This window comes from Theropithecus gelada, chromosome 16, assembly GCF_003255815.1.
Source record: "Theropithecus gelada isolate Dixy chromosome 16, Tgel_1.0, whole genome shotgun sequence".
NCBI lineage: Eukaryota > Metazoa > Chordata > Mammalia > Primates > Cercopithecidae > Theropithecus > Theropithecus gelada.
Genome location: NC_037684.1, coordinates 65,856,331 through 65,868,710, shown reverse-complemented (window position 1 = coordinate 65,868,710; position 12,380 = coordinate 65,856,331). Strand labels below are relative to the sequence as shown.

The following is a 12,380-nucleotide window of genomic DNA, read 5'->3' as shown; positions in this document are numbered from 1 at the left end:
GTGTTAGCCAGGGTGGTCTCGATCTCCTGACCTCGTGATCTGCCCATCTCAGCCTCCCAAAGTGCTGGGATTACAGGTGTGAGCCACCATGCCTGGTCTAATTTTTGTATTTTTAGTAGTTTCAAATGGGCAGTTCTATTTCCTCTGCTTTCAGTACTAAGCACTGGGAAGTCTACACATGGCAAGGTGTGTGAATTCATGTTAGTGTTACCTAAAGCATATATATTAGAAAGGTAACTACATATTGTTTCATGATGTCATATGCATTTGCTTCCATTTAGATAACATTATTAGTCACCTTGTTTATGTGCTAAACCTACTACAAGAAAAATATACAAATTAAGAGCTTTTTCTTTTTTCTATTAGTAATAATTGCTGCTAGTTATTACAGAGTACTAAGCATACCACAGTTATAATTGACTCTGTTCTCCTAAATGCTTACAGTCTGATCATCTGTTGAAATCTCACAGGTTTTTGGTTTTGTGGTCATCTCAGAATTACTTCCCAAATTATTGAATTAAGGAGTAAGCATCAAAAACACTGAACAAAAGTTATTTAAAACATTACAAAAATATTTAGGGGCCTTAATGTGGATAATTTAGAATTTACTAGGAGATATAAAAAATTCAACTGGAATACAACAACTTTCTTTAAAAGTCTATTTATTTTTTCAAATAATTGATCTATTTCTACTGTAACAACTGCAGCCAATACTAGGGTTGGCATTTAACTAATCCACCCCATGAGGGCGCTCGTAAACCTGTGTATTTTTAGGGAGGCCACCTTTTTTTTTTTTTTTTTTGAGATGGAGTCTCACTGTCGCGCAGACTGGAGTACAGTGGCACAATCTCAGCTCACCGCAACCTTCACCTCCCGAGTTCAAGCGATTTTCCTGCCTCAACCTCCTGAGTAGCTGGAATTACAGGTGCGTGCCACTGCACTCAGCTAATTTTTGTATTTTGAGTAGAGACAGGGTTTCACTATGTTGGCCAGGCTGGTCTTGAACTCCTGACCTCAGGTGATCCGCCCGCCTCAACCTCCCAAAGTGCTGGGATTACAGGCGTGAGCTACCGCGCCTGGCCACAGAGGCCACTTTTGATGTAAGGGAAAAGAGGTAGTGTATATATTATGAAGGCTTCTTTTTAATTCTCCTTCTGTTCCTCCCATCTTGCCTTCCCCTAACCTCCATCTTCTTCTCAAACGTTTAAAATAATTCTCTGGCATTTATCCTCCAGATTTAAGATAGATAGCAATCTGTGAGTCCTAATAATCTCATATTATTAGATTTTTTTGGTGTTTCCTTTTCCTTACAAAAATAAATACTGAGGCCAAGTTAAACTTCGCACCGAAAGTCACTGATGAAGTTGGAGAGATAACCCAGAATTCCAGCAGAGGAGGTTTTTTTTGTTTGTTTTGGTCTTTTTTTTATAGACAGAGTCTCGCTCTGTCACCCCGGCTAGAGTTCAGCGGCGCAATCTTGGCTCACTGCAAACCCCGCTTCCCGAGTTCAAGTGATTCTCCTGCCTTAACCTCCCGAGCAGCTGGGATTACAGGCATGTGCCACCATGCTCGGCTAATTTTTGTATTTTTAGTAGAGATGGGGTTTCACCATGTGGTCCAGGCTGGTCTCGAACTCCTGACCTCGTGATCCACCCACCTCGGCCTCCCAAAGTGCTGAGATTACAGGTGTGAGCCACCGTGCCCAGCTCCAGCAGAGGCATTTTCTACACTGAGGAGAGGATTCTTGGAGAGCTTTAGTCATTACCCAGGACCCCACAACTAGGAAATGGAAGAACCAGGTTCAAACACAGGGCTGGGTGGCCCCAACGTGAATTGTTTAAAAGCTGAATTATACTTGAGTAGAAATAATACAGTCAGCTGTCGCCTGGCATGTCTTCAACTCGAATTCTCTATTAATTGTGTTGCTGGACTGCCAAGACAAATCTTGTTTATAACACAAATCTTCAAGAACCTTCTTAACTCTCAGAAGATTAGACAGTGTTCACTGTGGTTTATTAGGTATACTTTATGATGTTGAGAAAAATGTTTGTTCATAAATCACCAATGGAGTGACTTTTTAATCCTTTTTTTGAGGCATAATGAATGGTGACTTTTTTAATGTGAATATTTGAACACCACGTTTCCTTACTGTGCTGGGTAGTTGAGAGTTTATGATCCTTAATAAATTTATGCCTTTCTACATTTGTGAACGTGTCCAAAGAACACTAGGAGTTGCCAGAAAGATAAGTCCTATGCAAATGCTTTCTAAACATTGAAATTCATGGAATTAAGGCATGGGATGTTATGCTCTCTCCTGAAAAAGTATTTTTCTCCTGGCAGGACTAAAAGTCAAGTTAAAATGGAAGTTCTGTGCTTTTGAATCCGTTAGTATGCAATTAATAATCCGAAGTCTTGCAGTCAGAGAGTTTAAATTCTGAAAGGCCTTAACATCTGTTCACAGTGCTCTTTGAGACAGGAACTGTAATTGCCTCACCAGCTGAGAAGAGGTGTATGCTATGGGAGGCCGCATGTGACATTCCAGATAGTACTAAAGAGACTTAGTACCATCTTCTTAGAGTAGGCTTCACATGAAACTTATCCTTTTGTCGGCATTTCAAAGGAGGCTGCACCTTTACTTATTTTAAAGAGAATAAAGAAAATCTCTTTACAAAGGGGTTTGATGTCAAAAAGTACTTTGGTGTCTTAGGAGAAGGCCTTTGGAAATAATTTTTTAAAATCTATAAAAAATAGGTAAGTAGGGCCGGGCGCGGTGGCTCATGCCTGTAATCCCAGCACTTTGGGAGGCCGAGGCGGGCGAATCATGGGGTCAGGAGATGGAGACCATCCTGGCTAACACAGTGAAACCCCGTCTCTACTAAAAATACAAAAATTAGCCGGGCATGGTGGCGGGCACCTGTAGTCCCAGCTACTCGGGAGGCTGAGGCAGGAGAATGGCGTGAACCTGGGAGGCGGAGGTTGTAGTAAGCCAAGGTCGAGCCACTCACTGCACTCCAGTCTGGGTAACAGAGGGAGACTCCGTCTCAAAAAAAAAAAAGGTAAGTAGATAGATAGGTGCATAGACAGATGTGGTGATTACTACGTAACAAACCCCAATGGATGTGGTTGTGGAGAGGCTGACTGAACAGATTTTACAGGTATCCCCTGGTAGCTCCAGTGGAGGCAGACTGGCTCTCAAACTCTGTGCCTGTCTATCGGTTTACACTGATACTTGGTAACGTGAGAAAAATAAGGAGAAGATAGTGTTTATGTAGTGGAAGTTTTCTGATATATAAGAACTTTTTTCTGACTTAAGACAGGATCTCACTGTGTTGCCTAGGATGGAGGGCAGTGGCAAAATCCTAGCTCACCGCAGCCTCAAACCCCTGGCCTCAAGTGATCCTTCTGCCTCAGCCTCCCAAGTGGCTAGGACTCCAGGTGTATGTCACCATGCCTAGCTAATTTTTTGTAGAGATGGGGTCTTGCCATTTGCCCAGGCTGGTCTCGAACTTCTAGCCTCAAGCGATCCTCCGCCTCGGCCTGCAAAATGTTGGGATTACTGGTGTGAGCCACCATGCCAAGTCTGTTTTCTGATTTATACAGAACTGTTACATGGTTCTTTCTAGTTTTTGGTGTTAAAATCTCCTTGCTTTTTCACCATGGTAGTAAAAGTAGACCGTTTTATTTCTTGTTTTCTTGAACACCCATACCTGGCAAAATGTATAATTGGTAATTCTATGTAAGTTACACCCCCTCCTAGTTTTTTTGGACATATTACTGGTCCATGAAACCTGAATGTCCAGGCGCCATTGGTATAGTGGGAACAACATTGGCTTTGAAAGCAGACAGATCTGAGATCGAAGACCAGCTCTGCCACTTACCAAGGCCAAACAGCAGTTTAGCCTTTCTGGACCTTAGTTTCATTATCTGTAATGTAGGAATCATCATGCTTTGCCTGGTTATTGTGCAAGCTGAAGAAAATCTTTTTAAAGCCCTTCACAGGACTAGCCCCCATAAGGGTGGGTGGTGAATAAAAGGTGGTTACCAACACTTACCCCTGGGGATGTTACTTAACCTCTTTGTGCCTCATTTGTGGAATGGGATGCTAGGAGTCCACCTGGCATAAAGGCTGTTGTGTAAGGATGAGATGATATGCATACAGGGTGCTTCACATATACTGAGTCCTCCTTGAGGATTAGCTGCTATTGATTATTTTATCATTATTGTAAAGATTTCAGCTACCGTTGAGAATTTACAGGTCGTCCTTTCTTTATGGAGTTTTTAATCATGCATGGTGGTTATATCAAAACACACAAACAATGATGGTATTAAAATAGTACTTGCAAAATGTGATCAGTGCTTTCAGGAAGGTAAGGACTTGGCCTGGTACATCATAAATATTTATTAGAGTTTGTTGACTTAAAAAAAGAAAGCCGGAAAAGTCTTTTGACCTCTAAAACCTTGAACTGTTCCCTTGCAGTTCTTCTTTTTTGGCATGGAGAAGTAATTATCTGCAAACTTCTTCCTTCGCCAGAGCAGCTCTTTCACAAAATAAGGCTTACCTAAATTCTATTTTTTTTTTTTCGAGACGGAGTTTCATTCTTGTTGCTCAGTCTGGAGCACAATGGTGCAATCTCAGCTCACCGCAACCACCACCTCCCAGGTTCAAGCGATTCTCCTGCCTCAGCCTCCCAAGTAGCTGGGATTACAGGTGTGCACCACCACGCGTGGCTAATTTTTGTGTTTTGGGTAGAGACGGGGTTTTGCCATGTTGGCCAGGCTGGTCTCAAACTCCTGACCTCAGGTGATTCGCCCACCTCAGCCTCCCAAAGTGCTGGGATTACAGGTGTGAGCCGCCGTGCCCGGCCTAAATTATTAATCCTTATACCAAATATATGAGAAAATCCAGGAGCTGGAGAGGGATTGGGTGTCCTGTGGATCCAGTTGCATATTCACCCTGCTCCATCTGTGGTTCAAATGCTTACCAGGTTACAGCAGAGAAACTGGGCTTATGCATGTTGGTAGTAGGTATTAGTAATATGAAATCAGGATCCAGTTTTATTTACAACCTTACATATCCATGAATTGGCTATAATTACATGTAAAATCAGCATAGCCAAGGACAAAGTACTGTGATCATTAGCTCTTCTCTTCCTTTTCTTTATCTGTCTGTTCTCTTATCTTCTTCCTTGGCTGTTCACCAGGTTGGTGGAAGAGGGAGGGGATTCCCCAGCACTGGCCACTGACTGTGTGCTGTACTTTTTTTTTGTTTTGAGATGGAATCTCTGTTGCCCAGGCTGGAATGCAGTGGCACAATCTTGGGTCACTGCAACCTCTACCTCTTGGGTTTCAGTGATTCTCCTGCCTCAGCCTCCTGTGTAGCTGGGACTACAGGTGTGTGCTATTACACCCAGCTAATTTTTGTATTTTTTTAGTAGAGACGGGGTTTCACCCTGGTGTCCAGGCTGGTCTCGAACTCCTGACCTCGTGAACCACCCGTCTCAGCCTTCCAAAGTGCTGGGATTACAGGCGTGAGCCACGGCGCTCAGCCTATGTGTCCTACTTTCTGCTTGTCCTTAGCATCACTCAGGCACACTCTTTCCCACTACCCTACTTTACCCAACTGCTACACACCTGTCCACATACATGCTGTATAGATTGTTTCCTGGATGATCCTTTGACCTCTTACTAACAACAACCCTTATATAGCAAGGGTGGTCCATTCATCAATTTATTCTCATTCCATCTCCCTCCTCCGCATCTCCTTATGCTCTGTTCTCTCCATAGATTAAAATAAAATATGAAACAAAGAGTCAGAGTGTTCCTAATTGGATTGTTTTCCAGATTTACAGAGTCCCTGGGAATAGGCTGAATTCATACGCACAGTATTGTTTTTATCAGGATTCTAAGAAGTGGCAAAGTTAAGTCAGCACCTCAAGGTGGAGAAGTCCCCAGAGTGTTTGGTGGAAAAGCCGTGAGCTAGGGTAGAAAGACCTGGGCTCTCACCTAGCATTGCTGTTAACCCAGGCAAGTGACTTAGCCATGCTGGTCCTTAATTTTCTGGTCAGCAAAACAAGAGAATTGGGATTAAGGCCTCTTCTAGCATCAACTGTGTGGGTTTCCGTCCTTTGGTTACTCATCGACAAAACATCATCATCAAGTTTTACTGTTTCTGAAACTGATGTTCTTTGTTTAAATCTGTAACTAGTATCTGCTGATTTTAAAATGTACCTTTATTGTTTTTATTACAAAGCGTATTATACTTTCTACTGATACATTTCTCATGAGTTGTTCCCAGTGACTCCTCTTTCTCTTCCTTATTCTTTTCTGTCTCATCTCATTCTTCATAGTTAAGTGTTGATGGTTGGTAGCTAGTGTCTCAGACTTTTCTAGGCTGGAAATATATGCATATGTAAATAAGAAATTCTTTTGACTATAAAGGGATTGTATTATACATATGGTTCTGAAGCTTGTGTTTTTATTGATTAGCAGATGATAGAGACAAACATTAGGAAACAATATTCAGTGAAACATCAGTCTCCCTTATACCCTTAATCCCTAGTTGTCTTTCCTTAGAGGCAATGTTTATATATCAGAAATGTTCTGTGTATATATACACACATATACAGATACCATTTTTTTTTTTTTAACAAAGTGGGAGCATACTGTTCCCTGTTTAGCTCTTTGCTGCTGCTGTTGTTTTTCCTCTTTTGGTTTAATGTTATATTTTGTAGATAACTCCATGTCAAACAATTCATGTAAACACTTAGTAAGTGCTCAAAAATGTTAATTATCATTATCAGCCCCCTAAGCAGCTTTCCTATTCTTGGTTTAAGGCTACAAAACATTCCATTGTACAGATACACTAGTTACTTACTGATATTTCCAGTGTGGCTATTATAAATAATAGTTCAGTGGACATCCTTGCTTCTAAGTCCTTGTATGACTGTATCTGCAGGAGAAACGTCTGTTGAAAGACTGTACCTTTTACATTTTGTTAGGTATTTAGAAGGCAGTTTAGCAGTTGGTTGAACCTGTTTGCATTACTATCAAGAATGTATGAGGCGGCCGCGTGTGGTGGCTCCTGCCTGTAATCCCAGCACTTTGGGAGGCTGCGGTGGGTGGATCACTTGAGGTCAGGAGTTCGAGAACAGCCTGGACAACATGGGGAAATTCCATCTCTACTGAAAATACAAAAATTAGCTGGGCGTGGTGGCGTGCGCATGTAATCCCAGCTACTTGGGAGGCTGAGGCAGGAGAATCGCTTAAACTCCAGAGCTGGAGGTTGTGGTGAGCCAAGATCATGCCACTGCACTCCAGACTGGGTGACAGGGAGACACTGTCTCAAATTAAAAAAAAAAAAAAAAAAAAAAAAAAAACGGAAAAAAAAAAAGAATGTATGAGGTCAGGTGAAGTGGCTCATGCCTGTAATCCCAGCACTTTGGGAGGCTGAGGCGAGCGGATCATGAGGTCAAAAGATCGAGACCATCCTGACAAACATGGTGAAACCCCGTCTGTACTAAAAATACAAAAATTAGCTGGGCATGGTAGTGGGAGCCTGTAGTCCCAGCTACTCGGGAGGCTGAGACAGGAGAATCGCTTCAACCCTGGAGGCGGAGGTTGCAGTGAGCCGACATCACGCCACTGCACCACTCCAACCTGGAGACAGAGTGAGAATCCATCTCCAAAAAAAAAAAAAAAAAAGTAAACACTTTTGTACTTTTGTAGTTTGCATCAAGAAAGCTAGTATGTAAAACTTTGTACTTAGTCCAAGGGAAGCGGTGCCGGTTGTTGACAGATGCCACTTCCCTTTGCTTCATGCGCGCCTCTGCGCATGCGCCGCACTCTCGTCCACCTATTGGTGAATTGTAGGTTTCTTTGCAAAGACTACATTTCCCAGAAGGATGGTTTTTGGTTTTAACCACCACTTATGAATTGTTGTGGAAAAGATGTTAGAGATTATCTAGTGTTACATATAAAGAGAGAGAGATCCAAAAAGGTGAAATAACTGGTTCAAGAGCATAGATAGTGGTAAGAATAGGGCTACAACTCTGTCTTTGGGGCTCCTGGTCTAGCATGTTTGCTAGAATCACACATTAAAATTATTCTCTTTGTAATTTTCTTTACAGATCATGCAATGTATTTAAATAGTGAACTGATGGTAACAATTTATAGAGCAAATCTGTTGCATAAAGTAGCACTTTATAAATATTCTAGGTGTGTTAATAGATATTAACATGGAAGAAAGAGAACGATATAGAGAACTTCTCTCCCCCAGCGCCCCCAGTTTTTTAAACAGAGCATCTTAGGGTATTAATATGTAGGAGAACGTCCTGCAACACTGACACATATAACTCAAAACCTAAGGAATCACTGAGCCAGGTTGCACCACTGGCAGGAAAAGTCATTTAAATTTGGTCACTGGGACTGGGCATGGTGGCTCACGCCTGTAATCCCAGCACTTTGGGAGGCCAAGGCAGGCAGATCACCTGAGGTCATGAGTTCAAGACCAGCCTGGCCAACACGGCAAAACCCTGTCTCAAATAAAAATACAAAATACAAAACTTAGCTGGGTGTGGTGTTGCATGTCTGTAAGCCCAGCTGTTCAGGAGGCTGAGGCAGGAGAACTGCTTGAACCCGGGAGGCAGAGGTTGCAGTGGGCCGAGATAGCATCATTGCATTCCAGCCTGGGTGACAGAGCGAGACTCTGTCTCAAAAATAAATAAATAAGTTTGGTCACGGGGAGCAAAGTAATATTTACCTGGTATATTTCTCAGTGAAAGAACTTGTGTCGTGATCCATATCAGTGTTTGTAAGTCCCTCTGTGACGGTCCTGCCAAGGTCCTTTACCTGATGACCTGATGAAGGTGAAGGTCAGAGTAGGAAAAGCACAGGAGTGGTGAGCATCCCTTCTGGGTAGTAGTGAGTACAGTCTGTAAAAGCCACAACTGACTTGAAGAGCTAACTTAATAATGTAATAGTTAAAACGAGGTCATTTATTCACCATTGGACCTTAACAAGATGTCTGCAGAACACAGCTTGAAGGGGACCGAAGACAGAACCTCTTGGATGATCTTGTAACTCGAGAGAGACTACTTCTGGCATCCTTTAAGAATGAGGGTGCCGAACCAGATCTAATCAGGTAGGATGTTTTCATTTACAGGGATTACTTGGTGGGCGAAGACTTCTTTGCAAATATTACAGCTGTTTCCTGAATGGCTTACTTTAGGCATTAAATCAATCAAAATCTATTCTATTCATTTATGGTGTTGGACTATAATATTCTACTCAATTTAGTTTTCGTTAATTTTCTAGGTTTACGAAACCAGGTATGTTCAGCTGAATCCCATCTTGGGTGGAACATACTAAGGGAGACTGTGGGTGAAGTCAGAACATTTCTTTGGCATTCTTTGGTTGAATTTTCTGCTTTGTTAACTGCCTTCTAAACTCCCGAAGTCAGTACTTCTCTGTGTGGGCAAAGGAGTGTTTTGTTTTTTGTTTTTTTTTTTTAAATTGGCATATTGAAAAAATGAGTCCTAATAAGACTGGTCCGGCACCCACAGAGGTAGAGGAGTTGGACCCTCCTCCCCGTTCTTCGCCAGTGAGTGATTCACACTTCAAAGAGCCGACAGCTGCTCTGAGCCCGGCTCTGCTGGAAGACCCCGTGGATGGGTCCAGCTTTCCAAGGCTGAGGCTGATGAACCGTAAATTGCTACCTCTTTAAAATTGGCCTCCCCCCTGTTTCCAGAACTTTCTGAGCTTCATCATGGGAACCATCACAGAAGGCAATGAGTTTGGGTGGAAAGCCGCCTCTCTTCGTCTTCCACGCTAGGGACGATGCATGTATCGTGGAGAGGAGCTTATTTCTAGTTAGTTCCCAGTTAGGAATAGTATAGCTTCCCAAGGGCAGTGGTTTTGGACCCTAGCCATGCATTATCAGACTCCACCTCAGACAAGTGAACCCGAGTGGGATTGGGGTGGAGGGTCAGGGGTCAGGGAGGTCTCAGGTGATTCTAATATACAACCCGGATTGCAAACCACTGCCTAGAACAAGCTGAAGAAAATGAAACTGATTTTCCTGTGGATCCCAGTCTTCTCAGGAGCAGTTTCCAAGGTTCCGTGAAGAAACTGTGAAATACGGAAAGGTAGATGGGATGTTAAGTTGCTTCTGTGAAGAAAGGAAACTAAGGAGTCGGTGAGGGGAGGGTGATACTCTTGGCAGTCTCCTGGGCAGGGTTTAAATGAAGACAGAAGCCTGTGGTGGGCCAATCTACTGTGGTTCCCCATATTTCCCTGGCATATTCAGTCCCAGGGTACAGGGGTGGAGTATGTGGATGAAGGTGGTGTTCCAGGTTGGTCAAAGAGAACAGGTGAGCAAAGGAATCCAAGGTGGAAAGAGAGTACTGGCGTCTGGGCGCAGTGGCTCACGCCTGTAAGCCTAGCACTCTGGGAGGCCGAGGGGGGTGGATTGTCTGAGCTCAGGAGTTTGAGACTAGCCTGGGCAACAAGGTGAAACACCGTCTCTACTAAAATACAAAAAAAAAAAAAAAAAAAAAAGTAGCCGGACACGGTGGCGGCCACCTGTAGTCCGAGCTACTCAGGAGGCTGAGGCAGGAGAATTGCTTGAACCTGGGAGGTGGAGGTTGCACTGAGCCAAGATTGTGCCACTGCACTCCAGCCTGGGAAAGGGCGAACCCCTGTCAAAAAAAAAAAAAAAAAAAAAAAAACTATCTTTCAGAAGGGGCTTTACACTGAAGACAGAGTCTTTTTAGTCAAGATATTAATAAGGGCATAGTTAGGACGGGAAGCTTGTTTCATGGAGGAATAGGGGTCATGTAGAGACATGATGGTCAGAAGGGGGCAAAATATTCAGACTGTTCTGCTCGGCAGTGATGAGGCAGTCGTGATAAATAGTCAGTTCCCATTTGAAAAGAGCGTGGACTCTGCTCTTTGCTTGTCATTAATGATGCTGAAGGAGCCAACCTAGGAATTTAGGCCAAGGACCTCTGAAGTCCTCCCACCAGGTCCTTCTGTTTTCTGTTTTTGGACCCAACTTGCCTGCCTTTGTCACTTTTCTTCTCTAATCATCTCTGTGTCCTTTGAACTGTAACTGGCTGATAAGCAGCGTCAGCATTACCTGGCAGCATGTTGCAAACTCAGAATTTCCAACCCCAGTCCCAAAGTACGGAATTAAAACTTGCATTTTAACAAGATCATCAAGTGATTTGAATGCACATTATAATTTGAGAAATATTGCTTTGTATCATTCTTTTTTTTTTTTTTTTTGAGACGGAGTTTTGCTCTATCACCCAGGCTGGAGTGCAGTGGCACAATTTCAGCTCACTGCAACCTCCGCCTCCCGAGTTCAAATGATTCTCCTGCCTCAGCTTCCCGAGTAGCTGGGATCACAGGCGCACGCCACCACGCCTGGCTAATTTTGTATTTTTGCTAGAGATGAGAGTTTACCATGTTGGCCAGGCTGGTCTTGAATATCTGACCTCAGGTGGTCTGCCCGCCTCAGTCTCCCAAAATTCTGGGATTATAGGCATGAGTCACTGCACCCGACCTGTGTCATTTATTCTTAATCGTGGCAGTTTGCATCAGAATACCCCAAGAGAGAATGGAAAAAAAAAAAAAAAAAAGAAATACAAATGTCTAGACCATATACTTGCGGAGTTTGATTCATAGTCTTGAGTGAGACCTGGGCAGCAGTAAGGCTGGGGAGACTGCTGGGTGGATTTAGTAGATGGCAGGGTTAGAATGACTGCTCTATGTCATGATGTACTAGTCATGAGACCTATAGCATGTGTCTGCTATTTGTTTTTTATATGGTAGGCACTATGCTAAGCTCTTTATGTGCTTTTGCTCAAGAGCTCTTTATAATATCCCATTTTGCAGAAGAGAAACTGAGGCTCGGAGGGTTCAAGATTCTAAAGCTAGTCAGTCACAGAACTTAGATTTTAGCTCTGAACTCGTAACCACTGCACCATAAAAAGAGCTGGATGAGGTGTTAGAAGGACCCAGTTCTGTAGCTTTCTAATCCCTCAGTCATCTGGGCTTCCAAGTCATTGACCTTAGACTGCGGGTACATGTGCTGCCCATTTTTCATTGTTGTTAGGACCAGATGAAGTGATTGCTATGAGATGGGCTTTGTAAACTCTAAGACCTTTATAAATACAAGATATTATTACTGGAGCATTGTGTCTCCATCAGACTAGGAGGGAGCTCATGCTGCCTCATTGCTTTGGAAATCTTCTGTCCCTGGTGTCACGCCCCCTGAGTGCTCTACAGGGACCTGGTCTGTGTGACCCCATCCTATGCTGCACCTGGTCCTCTGCCCTCCATTCTCCTCTTCCACATCTCGTTTGTTCCGTGTCTGCTTG

General features: G+C 43.2%; 1 protein-coding gene across 1 annotated transcript in view; it reads left to right on the top strand.

Annotated features, from left to right (window-relative positions):
* STX8 (syntaxin 8) overlaps positions 1-12,380 on the top strand; it is a 330,835-nt gene that overhangs the window by 21,913 nt on the left and 296,542 nt on the right. Inside the window, exon 4 of the mRNA XM_025363339.1 lies at positions 9,029-9,139. Within this exon, the coding sequence (XP_025219124.1) occupies positions 9,029-9,139 (111 nt within the window). The remainder of the gene's footprint in view (positions 1-9,028; positions 9,140-12,380) is intronic.